General features: G+C 40.8%; 1 protein-coding gene across 1 annotated transcript in view; it reads left to right on the top strand.

The window, feature by feature from the left end:
• Positions 1-19,046, top strand: part of Sptlc2 (serine palmitoyltransferase long chain base subunit 2) — a 78,406-nt gene that overhangs the window by 40,621 nt on the left and 18,739 nt on the right. Inside the window, exons 5-9 of the mRNA XM_032908216.1 lie at positions 728-852; positions 6,131-6,224; positions 9,014-9,119; positions 10,083-10,302; positions 14,468-14,594. Of these exons, the coding sequence (XP_032764107.1) occupies positions 728-852; positions 6,131-6,224; positions 9,014-9,119; positions 10,083-10,302; positions 14,468-14,594 (672 nt within the window). The remainder of the gene's footprint in view (positions 1-727; positions 853-6,130; positions 6,225-9,013; positions 9,120-10,082; positions 10,303-14,467; positions 14,595-19,046) is intronic.

Here is a 19,046-nt window from a genome sequence, read left to right as displayed (position 1 = left end):
TCTACTGCTATCCTTGTCTTCCCTCACCTTCTTCCATCCCCCTTCCCCCTAAGCAGACCCACTGTACTTTCATATGGTAAAGTATAAATTTCATATAAATTAGATTCTGCATATGAGAAAAAATCCATTTCCCTTTCTTTTTAAAGCTTTTTCCTTTGATTTTTTTTTGAGACTTTTTTTTAATGTATCAGATTCCAGTTTACCCTGTGGTGACTGTCTCTTCCTCACAGGCATTGCTTTCTCCATGATCTCCTCTTGACCATTTTTCTCAGCTCTTGCTTTTTAATGACACGTACAGACTCTTGTTGTCGCTCTTCTAATTGTCTTCCTTTTCTGTCCTTTTCATTTGTTACATGTGAGATACTGAGTGAGCAGACCTGTTTATAAGTTGCCCCTCCTTACCATTTACAGGCTAGCATTGCACATACACTTCAGTATCCGAAGCCCAGGAGTTCAGAATAATGCTCTTTTACTTGTGGAGGTGAGAGAAGGAAGAATTACTTGTTTGTTATAGGGTTTAGAAAGGATGGTAGTGTTACTTTGTTTCTCATCTTAAAAGCTTTATTAAGATTATAATTTATATGATATAATTTGCCCATTTAAAGAATATACTTCATACATAGTCTTTTAGGATATTCAGAGATGGCAACCTTCAGTACAGTTTAAATTTTAGAGTATTTTCACCCCTTCTGATAGAGCTGCCTGACCCCTTGACTTCTTCACACAGGGAACCTGGACAAGCACGAGGAACTAGAGAAACTGGTAGCAAGGTTCTTGGGTGTGGAAGCTGCTTTGACCTATGGCATGGGATTTGCGACAAATTCAATGAACATTCCTGCTCTTGTTGGCAAAGTAAGACTTCGTCATTTGTGGCAGTTCTGTTATGAGTATGCTCTTCTGTTTTGATAAACATATCCAGTTAGCTGCTATTAACCTAGACTGAGCAGAGTTTACAAAGGGCTCCGTCACAGGTTTTTGGCAGGTAAATCCTACAAACCTGGTATCAGTTGGATCTTTCCTCGTACCTCTCCTCCTATACAACTCTGAGGGGATTCTGATGAAAATAAACCCAAAAGACTCAAAAGATGAAAGAAAAGTTTAACTTAATTCAGAAAGGTAAGATAAATTATATCTAGATAAATTATATCTAAACATAACATATCTGTTCATGTGACTTTCTTAGTCAGGGTTTCTATTCCTATGCAAAACATCATGACCAAGAAGCAAGTTGGGAGAGGGGTTATTCACTTCCACATTGCTGTTCATCACCAAAGGAAGTCAGGACTGGAACTGAAGCAGGTCAGGAAGCAGGAGCTGATGCAGAGGCCATGGAGGGATGTTTTTTACTGGCTTGCTTCCCCTGCCTTGCTCAGCTTGCTCTCTTATAGAACCCAAGATTACCAGCCCAGGGATGGCACCACCCAAAATGGGCCCTCCCACCCTTGATCACTAGTTGAGAAATGCCTTACAGCTGGATCTCATGTAGGCATTTCCTCAAGGGAGGCTCCTTTTTCTGTGATAACTCCAGCTTGTGTCAGGTTGACACACACAACAAGCCAGCACAGTGACTATACCTATCTCTCTTCATATCCATCCTGTGATAGAACTTGTGAGGTTAAAGTAAGGAGCGATAAAATGCTTTGTAAGTGTAGTTGCTTACCATTGTCAGCTTGAAAAGAACCCTTGAGGCTGTTTTCTTTTTCTTTCTCTTTTTTAATTTTAGCATTTATGTTTAGAAGTGGCACGTTGACAAAATAGTGGATTGCCTCAGACTTGAGTTTTGCTTATCTATTGATTATATGCCCAAACTTACGACTGTGAACATGTCATTTTCTGGTCCTCAAAATTCCCTTTTAGTGGATTAGTGTAATTCTAATGAATCTATAACTGTATGATTCTGTAAGGACCCAGTGAGGCAAACAGTAAACAAATAGCAATGTAAGAGAATTAAACCCAAGTGTATCAATATTGCAAAAATGTAACTGCTTTATTGTACATTGAAGTAGAATGCAGACCTTCTCAGATGAGATAAAAGTATTAAGTTTCATAATATCAAGTGAACCTATTTGAAATATAAAAATATGCACATTAAAAGTAAAATGACGAAGATTGCACACTGGCACACACCCACCATCCTTGCCACCCAGAAAGCTGAAGCAAGATCACTTTTCAGTTCCAGGGATTTGAGATCAGCGTAGAGCAGGGGCTTTGTTAAAAATAGGTAAAGAACAGGGATGTAACTCTGCAGCCCAGTGGTACAGTGCGTGCTTAGTGTGTACATGGTCCTGGGTTTGATCTCTAGCCTTCAAAGAAAAATATAAAAAAGATGTAGCATGCAAACTAGTGAAAAATTAGAAGTTACTCATTTATTATATATAAGTACACTGTAGCTGTCTTCAGATACACCAGAAGAGGGCATTGGATCCCTTTACAGATGGTTGTGAGCCACCGTGTGGTTGCTGGGAATTGAACTCAGGACCTCTGGAAGAGTAGTCAGTGCTCTTAACCGCTGAGCCATCTCTCCAGCCCGAAAAATTAGAAGTTACTATATTGATGATATGAATGGACTTCAGACTCAGGAATATTGTGAAGATGAGTGTTAATGTTAATCAGAAGAGTTGGTTGATCAAGATGTAGTAGGGACCTGATAACAGCTTCGTAGTACAGGAAGCAAAAAGTGACAAAACTCAGAGAGTGGAGAGGCAGAACTGTAGTTAGTGCCCTGCTGTAGCAGAATCATCACGGTACAGAACATTAGGAAAGCACTCTCAACTTGATAACCTCCTAGGCACTACCAAACACTTCCCAGTAACAGCGGACTGTTCACCAGGAAATATTAAACTACTAAAGTATATTCTGTGACCATTTTAATCAGAAATTGTTCACATAGATTTTGAAAGTTAAAGGGGAAAAAGGCAAAACAAAAAGTAGTCAACGAAACGTAACATCACAATTACAGGCTAAAACTAAGGCAGTGTGCAGGTAGACATAGAGAACACTAAATCTACTTCGGGTCTAAGGGTGAGTGTGTGCACCTTTAGAGTGTATTTAGTGTCTATTAAATGCTTATTTTGGAGGGGATAAAGCTTTTCTACCTTAAGAAATCATAAAAAGGGGACTAGAGAGATCACTCAATGGTCACGAGTACTTGCTGCTTCTGCAATGGACCCAGGTTTGATTCCCAGCACTCACATGGGGGTCCCACGTCTACCTGTGACCCCAGTTCTAGGGACCTGATTACTCTTATGCCTCTACCGGCAGCAGGCCTGCCTGTGGTACACATACCTACATGTGGGCCACACTAAGTAAAACATCAGAAAAAGAGCAGACCAAGCCCAACTAAATAAACAGGAATTATGGATAGCAATCAGTAGAGGATCAGTAAATTATAGGGAAGCCAGTGAAACAGAAGCTTTTTCTTTGAGAAGTGAATAAAATAGCCAAATCTAGCTAGACCCACCAGGATAAAAAGAGAAGAGGCAAAATTACCAGTACCACGGGTGGAGAAGGGACCTCTTTGTATTAAAGGATACTTTACTTAAGGATACTTGTGTGGACTTAAAGGATAAGAAAGGTGTGTTGGGACACGGTGTGTTCAGCAGCTTGTATGACATGGACAAGTTCTTTGAAAGACATAGTGTGTGTTTTCTAACATTGGTTACAGAATTCTGAATTCTGGCAGCATAAACCTGAGCATAAGCTCAGATGTTGCATTCTTAGGGTTTTTACCACTAGAAGATTAAATGACCTTACTCTGCATCTTCCTGTATGCTTATGAACTCTTACCTATTTCATATATAGCAAAATAATGCCTTAACATGCTGCCTAAAGCAGATGTCACCTCCTAATATTTTATATTCATTTTATTTTTGAACCCATGATGTAGTAAAACCTTACTACAAAAACTGACTACAAAAAAAAAAAAAAAAAAGCCAGACTGATGTTGACTAGGGGATCTGAAAAACAGCCTTGCAGATTTTGCCTGAAAAATATCTGGAAAGAGAAGGAAATCAAATTATGTCTGTTGGGAGAATGCTTTTAGACAACGCTAGAACCAAGCCCAGTAGTACAGACTCTGATGACTTACAGAAGAGAGATCCTACTTCTCTTCTGTTATTTTAAATTTAGACTTACAGAAGGGTTGGAGAGATGGCTCAGTGACCAAGCACTTCTCTGCTCTTCCAGAGGTCCTGAGTTCAGTTCCCAGCATCCACATGGTGGCTCACAACCATCTGTAATGGGATCTGATGCCCTCTTCTGGCAGATAGAGCACTCATACATAAAATAATAAATAAACCTAAAAATAAATTTAGACTTCACAGAAGCGCCCCAGAGCATGCAGAGTCCCTGCATGGCTTTACTCAGCATTTCTCTGTGATAGCATCCTATCCCTGGAGCCTTTCCCAGAGCTTGGAGGCTAACAGTACACTCACAAATGCAGAACGCATTTCATGGCTTCCACTCTCTGCCCCGTGTTTCAGTTGAGGCCCCACTGCATTCAGTTGTTGTAGCTTCCAGTCTTCTCCACTGTGTACTTTCTGACTTCTCTGTTGGGAGAATATTCTCTGGCTTCTTATTTGTAGACTGTGTCAGCATGAGTAGTCACAAGTTTTGACTTGGGTTATGCAGAAGGACATCCCAGAAGTGACATTCACCTCGGTGTGTTGTATAATGCACAGTGCGCATATATTACTGATACTGTAACTAAACCCTGGTCACGTGGCTGGGCTGTCAGGCAAGCTTTTCTACTGTAACTTATTACTATTCCCTTTGAAATTACCAATTCAAGTTGCAGAGAAACTTTGGGACTATGTTAAAAGTATTTTTTTATTAAACTTTCATACACTAATTTTAATGTGAATATGCACAGTGGTTGCTCGCTTTGGTATTTGTAGGGTCATTTTTTTCTCATTCCTTTTATATTTATTCATTGGAATTTTATAGAAGAGTTGTTTCTTCTCTATTCATATCAGTATGGACTCACAGATATTTCATTATTTATGTAATAATCCAACAATAGTATCTCCTTTTTAAAAATTTACTTATTGGGCTGGAGAGATTACTCAGCAGTTAAGAGCACTGACTGCTCTTCCAGAGGTCCTGAGTTCAATTCCCAGCAACTACATGGTGGTTCACAACCATCTGTAATGGGATCTGGTGCTCTCTTCTGGTGTGTCTGAAGACAGCTACAGTGTACTCATATAATATATATTAATATATATATATATACATATATATATATTTACCCAAAAATTACTTATGTATGTACATTAGTATTTATTTATTTATCTATCTATCTATTTATTTCTTGCCAGAGTTTCTTGGTAGCTCTTGGCTGCCTGAAACTCACTTTCTAGACCAGGCTGGCCCTTGAACTCAGAGATCCATTTATCTCTGTCTCACAAGAGCTGGGATTAAAGGCAGCTTTTAATTTTGTTGCTTAAATTATTTTAGTTTTTGCCATTGGGGTATTGTGAGATTATTTTCATATGGAAATTTACTCATTCATTCATTCATTCATTCATTCATTGATGGTAATGTCAAGTATATAACCAGGACCGTGTGCATGCTAGGCAAATGCTCTCTACCACTGATCTTTACACCTTCAGCTCCTATTGAAGCCATGTTGAAAAGTCAAAAACCTGTTTTTGTATTTTGTTTTGTTTTGTTTTTAATTAGGTCGAAGGGTCCGATGAGATATGGAAGAGTAAGAAGTTGCGAAGAAATAAACCACCAAAGTATCAGGCTTTGCTGTCTTTTTAATTTATGTGTTAAATTGTGTTCAAGGATTTTAAGAGGTTAAACCACAGTCTGCATACTCTGTGATTTGGGGTTTATAGTTTCTTCCCTGAACTCAAGAGATCTAATTGTGAAGGGAAAAGCTCCATTTCTACAGCCGCCCTTTCTTACAAATTGATACAGCAAAATTCTCTCTAAGCAAAGACACTAGGACCTTTAAAAGTCTGGCAGGTTTTAGCTGCAGGAACCTGTTGCTATACATATGGATAACTCAGTTGACAGGGTGAAGAAATGGTTGTATACAGACTAGGATTCTGCATTTGCATCTTTGAAAAACAGTTATCATTGATATTTGTTAGTAGTTTACCTTCCTGTGCTTGTGGTTTTGCAGGGTTGCCTGATTCTGAGTGATGAGCTGAACCATGCATCCTTGGTTCTAGGAGCCAGACTGTCGGGAGCAACCATTCGAATCTTCAAACACAACAGTGAGTCACTCTGAGGCTTTGCTTTTGGCGTTGATATTCTTTTGGACAGAGGTGGTGATTATATAAGTTACATTAATAGGTGAAAGTACAGTGCAGCTGAATAAAAGATTTTAAATGTTCTAGTCGAATCTTTTTGACTTTTTCTTTTTTAAGATTTAATTATTTCATGTATGTGAGTACACTGTCGCTGTCTTCCAGACACACCAGAACTGGGTATCTTCAGACCCATAGTGGTTGCTGGGAATTGAACTCAGGACCTCTGGAAGAGCAGTCAATGCTCTTAACCATTAAGCCATCTCTCCAGTCCTAAATAAATCTTTTTAAGAAACCATAGTTTTCATAATTTAAAACACACAGAAGGGGGTTGGGGATTTAGCTCAGTGGTAGGGCGCTTGCCTAGGAAGCGTAAGGCCCTGGGTTCGGTCCCCAGCTCCAAAAAAAGAACTAAAAAAAAAAAACAAAAACAAAAAACACACACACACAGAAGGAGAAAGATCATCTAGCTATACGTTTAGTATCCTCTCTTACCACGATGTGTGTGAACAGATGAGGTTGTAGAATAATAAACCAAGATGTTAGGTCTGCCCCTCTGGAGGGACAGATTGGGTGGCTGTAACCGGGGGTGTTTTGTTTTATCTTATGTTCTACAGTGAGACTGAGACACTGTTCTGTTGTATGTGATTGAGATTTTTTTCTTTGTTGTTGTGAAACTTTTAGCCATACATATTGTGATCCTCCTCTTCTTCATACCTGTGATTCTTTGTCCTCCTTTATTTAATGTGATGTGTCCAGATAACTATAACTATAGCTGTAACTCTTCAGCTCCTTGTTTGGCCTTAAATCCTTTCTGAACTTGTTGCATAGAAAGAGCACTACACTTACATGTTTGCACAGTCTTCTGATTCCTCCAGAGCAGGCCCAGCGTGCCTAGTGGAAAGGGATTATGTTTTTAATATCTTTCTAAATTGTATCATACATAAAGCAAACATGACAGTATCTGCTGGTTCTCACTGGTCAGCATGGCTTATTATGTATCATTTTCTGCATCTAATAAGGACAAAATTTTTTTCATGCATAGAGCAATATTTTATTCAGTTCTTATATTTGTAGATATTTCTTTAAGCTGATATTTTTTTTTCTTTTTTCTTTTTTTTCGGAGCTGGGGACCGAACCCAGGGCCTTGCGCTTGCTAGGCAAGCGCTCTACCACTGAGCTAAATCCCCAACCCCTGCTATTTTCAAACTGATGTCTTTTTATTGATTTTGGGAGCTTTTTGTATTGTCCTATTTCACTATTTTGACTTATCAAATGTCTGGCCTTTAGATTGCATTTAATGGTTTCTTCATTAAAGAAGGGGTCTGTTCTCTTACATTTTTCTTTGGGAGTTTTGTGGCATATTTAAGCTTTAAATTTACATGAAATTTATGGGGTATATGATAAAAGGAAGATGGAAATTATTTTCTTAAGTAGGCGCTCTTCCCGAGCGTTCTTTCTATAGATTGCTGCCTTTGCTAAAGTTTGTATACTTTGTCATTGTTGTTGCTTCCTTGTTTTTTGAAGTGGAGCGTCACATAACCTTGGCTAGCCTGGAACTCACCATAGTGAGTCTTTGAATTCACATAGATTCATAGGCTGTCTTTGAATTCAGTGATTCTTCTGTTTCAACCTCCTGTGTGCTAGGATTGCAGACGTACACAGCCACGTTCAGGTTTCTTTTTCCTGTTGTCTTCCGTTTGTCTAAAATGTTGAATCATTCTTTACTGTCCGTCAGCTTTCTGTACATAAACATAGGAAGCAACAGTGAGTACAGATTTGCTTGTCTCCTGCTCTCCACACTGAGCAGTGCTCTGGGTCAGGCCGGTTACTGCTGCGGTGAGTGCTGCCATCTCTTGCCAGGCTGATTGTGGTCCTGCAAACACTGACAGGTGTAGTACAGTTGTGACCTTTACTTCACCCGATTGTGTGTTTTTATTACATTTCCCTGCCTGATCAAAGTCTGATTAGAAAAAGAACAAAGCTGGGCAGTCTCTCAACAGTGCAGCTGATGGCGTGCGTGTGGGACAAGTGCAGCTCACTGCTGAGCGCCTTAAGCTTAGACTCATGGGTGCCCCACACTGGCCTAGTTTTAACCAGTGCAAGGAGAGTCTGCTTAATATAAGCAGCTACTGAAAACATCCTGGGGAAAAGGAAAGAGATCATGCACTTTGAGAGTTTCCCTGCCTGTACCTGCTTGGGGCTCACAGAGGTCAGATCTGGACTAAAAGATGTTAGTGAATCGCAGTGTATGCACCGGAAATCAAACCTTGGTCCTCGGTAAGAACAGCAAAGGCTCTGACACCCTTAGCAGTCTCTTCAGGTCCGTTCATATTCACTTTTTAAGAGGAATGTGTATTTGGGGTGATTTATCCCCTCTTGCTTGGTCTTTACACAGTTATTTCTGTATGAACCACCTTTCATTTCCAGATGAACCGCTTGGGTTAGAGATGCACTTTGATTTTAAAAATGAAGAAAAGCTAGTTCAAAGGCAGAGAATAAAACATAAAACAGTAGACATTTTCTATCTAAGCAACTAAAGCAAAATTAACTTCAGTCATTTAATCTCATTGCTGACTTTGAACATTTGTCACATTTAGATGTCAACTAAGGTAGCAATAATTGACTCATCTTTTCTAGTTATGTTGATGCCCTCTGCTGTCTGAGACATTTCTAAATAAAAATGTGTATTCACTTCTTTCTAGTGCTGTTAGGAAAAAGATACTTTAGGACTGAATTCTTTCTTTGTGCCGTAGATATGCAAAGCTTGGAGAAGCTTTTAAAAGATGCCATTGTTTATGGTCAGCCTCGGACGAGAAGGCCCTGGAAGAAAATCCTAATCCTCGTGGAAGGCATATATAGGTAATCTGCTCTACTACTCTTAACCACGATGTAGGCCTGCAAAGTCAGCAAGCTTTCAGCTGACGGTCTGGCTCGACTAGCCTCTTCAGGAAACTAAGAAGACAGTGGCTGTGACTTGTTATAAATACCTGGAGACAGAGGACGCACTGAGCACGAAGGTCTTTATGTGAGGATATTTTTCTACTGCTTATGAAAATCTTACACATAAAGATTCTCATTTATTAAATTACAAGGCTGCATGTAAATGGTACATAACTATAATTCCAGGATTCAGGAGGCTGAAATAGTAGAACCATCTATTGAGCCCACCACCACCCCCACCCCGGGATACATGGCAAGACTGGTGCATAGTGTTTGTACTCTTGTCTAACATATATGAAGTCCTGGATTTCAATCTCCAGCCTCACACAAAACAAACTAACATCAAAATAAAGTTAGGTTTTGCTTGTATCTTTTAAGTTGTGGTCCCATGTATCCCACACTGACCTTGCACCTCTGCTGTTAACTCTGCCTCTCTGGTGCTAGGATTTACTTATATTCCTTACTCCAGGCTAAATTTTAATTTTCAGATGTTTTTCTTTTGTTAATTTGGACAGTGCGCCTTAGTTGTGATAAAGACCATGACCAAAAGCAACCTAGAGTACAGTCCACTGAAGGAACCCCTGGCAGAAACTCAAGGCATGTCTAATGAGCACAGAGTCATTAAGAAGACTCCTGTGGGCTGGGGATGTGGGTAGGAGTAGAGTGCTTTCCTAGCATATTTCCTAGCCCCAGCTTTAATCCTTAACCTCACAAAAACAATCTGCTGTAACTTTAATTTTTTCTGTAGTTTAAAACCAGAAGTGGTTTATTTTAAAAAGTAATAATCTAAAAAAAAATCAACAATTAAGGTGAACAGTTGCTAATTTTAAGAGTTAAAAGGTCTCTGTTTTGTTTTTTGTTCTTTTAACCCTGTTTGGCCAGCATGGAAGGGTCTATTGTTCGCCTTCCTGAAGTGATTGCTCTCAAGAAGAAATACAAGGCATACTTGTATCTGGATGAGGCTCACAGCATTGGGGCTCTTGGCCCTTCAGGGCGCGGTGTGGTAGACTACTTTGGCCTGGATCCTGAGGATGTAGATGTTATGATGGGAACATTCACAAAGAGCTTCGGTGCTTCAGGAGGATACATTGGCGGCAAGAAGGTAAAGTAGGCCTTTAAAGTCACCAATTAGATCAAAAGGCTGTTGGATTTGGGAACTGTCTAGTGGGTGGGGTCCTGAACCTGGGATATTGGGATCCTGAATGTTCTTATGGACGGTGTTCTAGTGCTGGTGGACACCCTACCTCAGATGCCTGGAGAGTGACTCATGTCTCTTGTTGAGCAAAAGGCTGGTTCTGTTCATTGTTTGTTGTTAGCTCATTTGAGCTCTCTAAACTACACTCTGGTCTGAGATATAGAATACTCTTTTGTAAACGAGCGCACAGAGGTGCTTCTTGTTTGCCGTAGTCTTCTGTTGGGTTTGGGTTCTGCTCACACTTTGAAAGGGTGTCACAAAGTCAATGGAAAATAGGAATGCACAAGCAAGAGAAGGTTTACTAGCTCTAAGACTCTACGAATTATCTTGTTTTAATGTTTTATATGATCTCTAAGGCAGTTAAGAATCTGTGCAAAATCATGTACAGTCTGCATTTGAATGTGTCTCTGCTTTGTAAGACCTTGGGGAAAGCATTTTTAACTTTTTAGTTTCCTTACTAGTAAAGTAAATATGGCTGGTTTGTAATGTGGTAATGGTTTAAAAATGATGTGTGCCTATATTACAGTACAGATGCGTTTTGCATGTATGTTAAGTGAAATGAATCAAAAGGTCATTTCATATGATGGTTTTCTTTGTCTTATGTTTTATCTAGAATAGGTGTGGAAACAGAATGTAGTTTTAGTAGTTCCCAGATGTTAAGGAGAGGGAAATGGAAAGTAACCACTAATGGGTACACTGTTTCCTTGTAGGGTGAAGAAATGTTCTACAGTTAGGTAGTGGTAAGGATAGCACAGTTCTGACTATGGCAAAAGCCACTGGATTGTACCCTTTACAAAGGTGACTGTGATGGAATTTGGCTTATGAGCCAGGTCTGTAGCTCAGTAGTAAAGAACTGACCCAGCATGTGTGCTGCCCTCAGTTTGACTATCAGTACCACAAACAGAAAAGAAGAAAAACGAGCTATAACATCATTAAGAAATGTATATCAAGCACCACACAGAGTAGGAATTCATAGTTTCTTCTTAAAACTAAATAATTGGAGCTTTAAAGAGTAATCACTCCCAGTGTGTACAGTGGGAAGCCCAGAGCTACCACCACGCCTGGCAAGGGACAGAACTGCATTCGCCTTTGCTCCCAGCACATACATGTTCAGCATTAGCTCCCAGCACATACATGTTCAGCATTAGCTCCCAGCACATACATGTTCAGCATTAGCTCCCAGCAGATGCATGTTCAGCATTAGCTCCAGCAGATACACGTTCAGCATTAGCTCCCAGCACATACATGTTCAGCATTAGCTCCCAGCAGATACACGTTCAGCATTAGCTCCCAGCACATACATGTTCAGCATTAGCTCCCAGCACATACATGTTCAGCATTAGCTCCCAGCAGATATATGTTCACCATTAGCTCCCAGCACATACATGTTCAGCATTAGCTCCCAGCAGATACATGTTCAGCATTAGCTCGCAGCAGCAACAACAGCTAGAGCATCTTTTCAAGTTAACATAAGATTATAGTTAGAAGATCCTGAAATTTTATAACACAATAGAAATGACAGTAGGGAAAGAGATTTAGTATAATTGATTTTTCTGTGTTTGTTGGTTCTTCATGGGTTTATGCTAAAAAAAAGCTAAACATTTTCCCCCAAAGGGATCAAAAGCTGCCAGTGGTTTGGTTCTCTGTCAGCAGTACAGCCCACGACAATGATCTGAGGATCTTTGCACCACCCCGCTGTAAGTGCAAGCTTCAGAAGGATATGCAGTGCTGATAATGACAAAACCATCAAGCAAGAAGCAAGAAGCTGTGTACTCATTGAAAATAGTGTTCATCTGCAAGAGGTGCAGTGCTTTGAAGACATGTAGTATCAGCTAGTTCCTCCACGTGAAGCTCACTGATGATTACAGTGGGTTTCATTCAATTCAAACCCCTTTTTATTCTTACAAGAATTTCATGAGGGCTTCCAGGGCAAGGGTGTGTACATCCAGAATTTCCAAGGAGAAAAAGGAATTTTGTAGTGCAGTTTTTTCTCTTAAATTTTTACTTATGTATATACTTTATTTTTATCATTCTTAGCTCATTATACCTTTTTTGTCCATTTCTATTCCCACTGATTTCCCACAGTTTTCCTAAATGGGTTATGGGTCACATAAATTCTGCCGACAGTTACTTGTTTTCTTTGCACTCACCAGAGTTGGACAATCAGGCAGTCAGATCAAACCCTGAGAATTCTGATGTGTGAGCTAGATGAGGCAGGTATGGACCAGTGTACGGGAAAGATGGTGCCACTGCAAAGGAAGCCACACAGAGAGGAAACTGTGACCCCATACCAGGGTCTGTCCTTCTTTGATGCCAGGCTGTTCAATCACAGGTATTTGGTGATTTACTTATTAAACTAGTTGGATCACCTCAGAAGCAGATTTTTCTAATTAGCTTTGAAACAGACTTCACACAGTCCTTCTGTGAAGACTTAACTCAGGAAGTTTTGCAAGTCTGTAAGTCAGGAAAATGTGTGACCACCTTGTTTGTTGGTCAGAGTGCAGCACTTAACCTCTTGATCCTCCTGCCGCCTCCTTCTACAGGCTAGGATTGGGTTGCATGTGCCATCTCCCCTAGCCTGTCAGAGTTCTAAATATCACACCATGCTTTATTTGACTCCGAAAGTTGAAGGCCAAAATGCTACATTTGATAATTGTAATTTCAGTTTTACTGCTTTTTCTAAAAACCAAAGAAAAGTTTCAAAAAAATGAAGAAACAGCACTAAACGAAAAGACCCATGGAGAAATGTGGTGGCTGCTTTCTAGATGTTGACAGTGAGGGCTGTTGCAAAGAGGAATATTATTCTAGGGACAGTGCTGACTCATACATCATTATATGAAGGCATCCAGTAACTTTCATCAGTGCTCTCTTCTGGATTTAGATGTCTGTGCCACTCTTGCTGTGAATTGTGTGTAGAAAAGCCCTTTACTATATGAAGTGTTACATAACACTTGTGAGTACTGCGTTTGGTTTGTACATGGTGTGCGTCTGCAGGCATCATTTATACTCCTCACAGAAAACACTTCCACTCTCATTAGGCAGGGGCCTCGGCCTGTGATTGTTGTGTCATTCTGGATATGCACAGTCCTCACCCGGCTTGTTGTAGTAAATTCTGCTAAGTTGTACATCATTACATTGTGTGACTTTTCCTGGGAAGACATGAACAGACGTCTATTCATTCCAGATAGGACACTGATGACAGACGAAAGACGTGTCTAGTAAGTGATGACCTGTTGTCAGTTGCTTCTAATCAGGCTTGGTAGATTTTATTGTGGATTTTTACCTTTTTGTTAATGAGACAAAGCTTACTTTGGGAGTTAAATGATCCTTTTTAAAATGATATATTGATGTGAATTAAAGATAAGTCATATGAGGTGTCATTTCAGAATTGGTATAAGGTATTTGTGCTTTGGGATACAATTGTGAGCAAATTAGAAGCAACTGCCTATTTTGCGTTGTCTCTTTTTATTTGTTTTGATACATCAACAGCTCTCACCCCTCTTCACTAAAGACATTCCCATTTTATAGCCCAGAATAGCCTTAGGTTTGCAGTCTTCCAGCTTCATCTTCCCAGAGACTAGGGTTATAGGCTTATACCACTACACCCAGTAGTATACCGGATTCTTGTTATGCATATTTTATTTAAAGATTTAAATGAGGATCTGGAGAGTTGGCTTAGCAGCTAAGAGCTGTTCACACGTGAGCAGCCACCTGCCAGATGTGTGCTGCATCACTGAGTGGTGCACTCCCAGCCTAGGAAATTGTTATTTATGAATATGACAGGCAATATACACATAGGGTGAGACACAAATGACACTTAGAAGTAAATCATTGTCGGTCAAAAAGTAAGTTAGTACTTTCTTAATTCGTCTTTTAATTAACCTTGGGCTTTGCCCTGTTTCTGCATCCTTGTTGCCCAGCTGTGTGTGAGCTTTGATGGTGTTAGCTGACCTTGAGTTTCAGCTTAGCACCCTACACCAGGCTGTTGAAGGGAAGGGTTCATTAACACCCAGAAGGAGGGCAGTTACACACCTGTAGAAACGTCCTCTAAATGCCGCGTCTGCTTCTGCAGGAGCTGATAGACTACCTACGCACACATTCTCACAGTGCTGTGTACGCCACGTCAATGTCACCACCTGTGATGGAGCAGATCATCACCTCCATGAAGTGCATCATGGGGCAGGATGGCACCAGTCTTGGTGAGTCTTTTTTAGGAAGCATTTCCTTGGCTTAGGAAAAACCTTAGCAGGCAGTTGTGCTGCTTTGGTTGAGGTTTTTCCCTAAATAAGGACTCAGGCTTCCAACAGGGCAGCACTGTCATAGATGCTTTTCAGTGTGTTCAATAACTTTGATAACTGTCCCCCCCCTCCCTCCCCCCTCCCTCCCTCCCTCCCTCCCTCCCTCCCTCCCTCCCTCCCTCCCTCCCTCCCTCCCTCCCTCCCTCCCTCCCTCCCTCCCTCCCTCCCTCCCTCCCTCCCTCCCTCCCTCCCTTCCTCCCTCCCTCCCTCCCTTCCTCCCTTCCTTCCTTCCTCCCCTCCTCCCCCCCCTCCCCCCCCCCTCTCCCTCTTTCTCCCTTCCTTCCTCCCTCCCTCCCTTCCTTCCCTCCTTCCTCCCTTCCTCCCTTCCTCCTTCCTTCTTACTCTCTTTCCCTCCCCCTCTCCTACCCGCATACGTCCTCTCTTCCCTACCGCTGTCCATTCCTTTCCTCCTCCCTTCCCTCCCTTCCTCCCTCCCTCCCTCCCTCCCTTCCTCCCTCCCTCCCTCCCTTCCTCCCTTCCTTCCCTTATTTCTTTATAGGCAGAGTTTCTGCATGTATGGCTATCCTGGGATTCTGTGTAGACCTAGCTGGTGTTGAGCTCACAGCCTCTGCTTCCCAAGTGCTGGGATTAATGGTGTGTGCCACATGCCTGAGTTACACATGATGAGACCTTTCTTGTTGTCCTACTGTGCTTTTAACTTAAGGACATTTGCCTTCAGAGTCACACGTTTTATGTGGAAATATAATTCACTACATAGTAATGTATGTCTTCAGTAGCATGTTTCCAGAGTAAATGTATTTGATTTCAAACCTTTTTAAAGTTTCTGATTTAATGAACAATACATAATAAAGGTCATCATAAGTCTATTTTTGTTGTTGGTGGGACATGCATCCAAAGAGATGCAGGTACATAACTGAAATCAAAGTAAAAGATGTTGCCTTGTTTATTACTTTGTATCACCAGAGGGCAGTGTTGACCAGTTACTATGAAAAGAGGGTAATTGAGTCTTTGGTTTTCTTTTTTTTTTTAAAGTCTTTGTTAATGGTGGGATGTGGGACATTGTGATACAAGACTATAATCATAGCACTCCAGAAATAGAAAATTATTCAAGGTCACCCTTAGCTATATATCTTGAAGCCAGCCTGTACTATTAGAGACCCTAGCTCATCAACAAAAAAAAAAAAAAAGACAATAACGAAGTTTTCTATTAGCTGTATGATGTGTACTTAATTTAACTTGTTCTCTTGCTGCTTCTGAGGCATTGTGGATGTGTGGATTTTACATCCTCGGCCTTGGGCTCTTCTTGGCACTATGGATGGACATGTATAGTACATAGCACTGTGGATGGACATGTATAGTACATGGCACTATGAATGGACATGTATAGTACATGGCACTATAATGGACATGTATAGTACATGGCACTATGGATGGATGAACATGTATACTACATGGCACGAGTTAAATAGTCTGTCTGGTTTTGACTAAGACTTTTCTGAAACCCAAACTTACTTTATATCTGTTCCCATCTGTCAAAGATCCTTGTTACACCTCTATGAAGAGACTTTGGGAAATAGTGTTATCAGCTTCAGTTTTAAGCATTTTGCCTGTTCAGGAAGAAAGTATTAATGTTGCGCAGAATAGGAGCCATGGCAACTGCCTCCTGAGTTCACAATCACATAGATGTATTGCCTCTCTTCCGGATGTGAGGGAGTGTGTTTGGACATGAGATACACATGCATTCAGAGACAGACGGTAGAGTGCCTTACTAGTTTGTTATACAGATTATTTAGTTTGGTGCATAGGTTTAGACTAAGAAAAAGCTAACAGCTATCAATATCAACATTGGTCATTTCTTAGCCTAGAGCTGTATGATGAAGAACTGTATGATGAATAAGTGACTTATTTGTATTCATGGAAAGTGTCAGATGAGAAAATGAAATATGGCAGTCAGGCCAAGTGTTGAATTAGCACTGCTTTTCCAGGTTCTGCCTCCCCAGCCACATCAAAGCTTAGTGGTGTGGCATCTGTGTAAGGGTCACAATTTCTGTGGGTTTGGAGCTCAGTCGGGGCACAACAAAGATGGCTTATTTTTACTTCACAGGTCTGGGACCAGATTAGAAGATTAGAACAACTCAGGTGGTTGGGGATCATCTGTCAGCTTCTTCATTGAGTGTTGGACCGCTTTGCTGTATTTGCTGAGTAACTTGAAATTTTTGAGTTAACGGAATCAAACCCACCTTCATGAGCTTTGCTTGGATATCACCAAAGTTGATGGTAGCTGGGCCTAAGTCTGAGGAGGAGGCTATGGAGAGTAAATGTGACACATTTCAGCCCTGCCTTAAAAGACTTGTCTGCTTAAGTTGCTAAAATATATTGTGCTGCCAGGTGGTGATGGCGCATGTCTTTAAACCCAGCACTCAGGAGTCAGAGGCAGGTGGACTAGGACAGTCTGGTCCTCAGAGTGAGTTCCAAGACAGCCAGGGTTATACAGAGAAACCCTGTCTCGAAAAGCAGCAACAAAAAATGTGTTGTGCTGTATTATTACAGTATTTCACATGTCCCATGGTTTACTCGTGAAGATAGCAGAGGAGCTTCAGTACAAAGGCAGTCTTTCCTACACTCACAGGAAATGCCTCATGAGGGTCTGTTGACCCAGTGCTGTACAAGTGAGAGGAGTGTATACTGTACAGTCATTGGAAAGTCTATTTGGTATTCTCGGTTCTGCAGGGCTGAGAGCAGGTGGATAGTCGTGTGAGTACCTAATAGTGTTTAAACAGTTTTCAGGGTAGGGAAATACGGAATGAGTCAGGGACATTCTAATACACTTGTAGGAACAGACCAGATTCCACTAATAAGGACTGTCCCTATCGTTTGCGTTTTTAAATGTTACACGAGTCACTCATGTTGTATGCGCCTTAGTACAGTTCGCTGTGTTTATTGCACTGTGAGTTCCCTGTGTTGCAGGTGATCCTCTCAGTCTCTTGTTTGCAGTTTTACAGTATTCCAGAGTTTAAGGGCAGCCTTGTCTTCTGTTGATGGATGTTTAGGTTATTAGCTGTTTTGGGCTGTCACTAGAACCACAGAGTGATCTGTGTGTGTCTCTGCTCTGTGCTCGCAAGGTTACCTTGGATACCTTTCAGTGAGGTTGGCAGACATCTCTACAGTCTTCTAAATTCTTTCCCCAGCCAAACATACTACCAGATGCCAATGATCCCAGTAGGTGGAAGGCTAAGGCAGGATGATTACTGCAGGTTTGAGGCCAGCCTGGGCCAGGTAGTGAGACTAAACAAAACAACAGTAAATTCCCCAGGGCTTCAATATACTCTCCCACTATTGTTACTATACTTAATTAAAAAAAAAAAAAAAAAGTTGGGTCTGGAGAGATGGCTCAGTGGTTAAGAGCACTGACTGCCCTTCCAGAGGTCCTGAGTTCAATTCCCAGCAACCACATGGTGGCTCACAACCATCTGTAATGGGATCTGATGCCCTCTTCTGGTGTGTCTGAAAAAAGTAACAGTGTACTCATATAAATAAAATAAATAAATATTTTTTTAAAAAGTCTGCACAAAATTTGACATTTATGTTTTTAAATTTATGAAGGTATCTAGCTACAAGAAGAATTAGAAATAGTAATGTCATGCAAATTAGTGGTGAATCACAGAGAAAACATGCTCTAGAAAGACTATGTTTTAGGCTTCCTTTCCCAGACTCCACTGAGGAATGATGGAACAAGACAAAGAGTTTAACATTGTGCAGCTTAAAACCAGGAAAGGCAGACAGCCCAGCACTGCTTCCTGGGAGAAGGTGGCGGGGAGGGAGCATTTTTATTTCTATTAAAGTTGCATGTTACTATGTGAATGTATTGGGGTGTTTTGTTTATTTTTTTAGTAGAGCTTCAAAATTATTCATTAAGCATATTAAATCCTGCTTAAAATGAGATTCAAAGTGAGATAGTCTGTGCTGCCGTTAGGAGAAGAGCACTGCTCAGAAAGCTGCAGCCAGCCAGGGAGGATGAGCTACCTTTCTGCTCACTTTCGCAGCTCCCGTTTCCTTCCTCCTGGACAGCCCTTCCCGAATCCCCTGGAGTTACTGTCATTTTTGTAATTGGAAATCGTGCTGTTAGTGACTCTCTTCCAGTGGCAATATCAAGTCAGAACAGGATTGTAGAGGATACCCAGGAAATTCTGAAAAGCCCACCAAATTTTGGAGAGCTAGCTTGCCCTTCATGCATCACTGACCATATTCTGTAGTGGATTTTAGATACAAGAGCTTTTTATGAATCAAAATATCCATGAAAATCAACTAAGATCTTTAGTTTAGTTTATAAAAATTCCAGAACTGCAGTTGGATAAAAAATAATGTAATGTTTTGTGTACAGTATTTTGTATG

Source organism: Rattus rattus, chromosome 7 (assembly GCF_011064425.1).
Source record: "Rattus rattus isolate New Zealand chromosome 7, Rrattus_CSIRO_v1, whole genome shotgun sequence".
NCBI classification, from domain to species: domain Eukaryota; kingdom Metazoa; phylum Chordata; class Mammalia; order Rodentia; family Muridae; genus Rattus; species Rattus rattus.
Note: the sequence above shows the minus strand (reverse complement) of the source record. Positions and strands in the feature narration are given on the sequence as shown.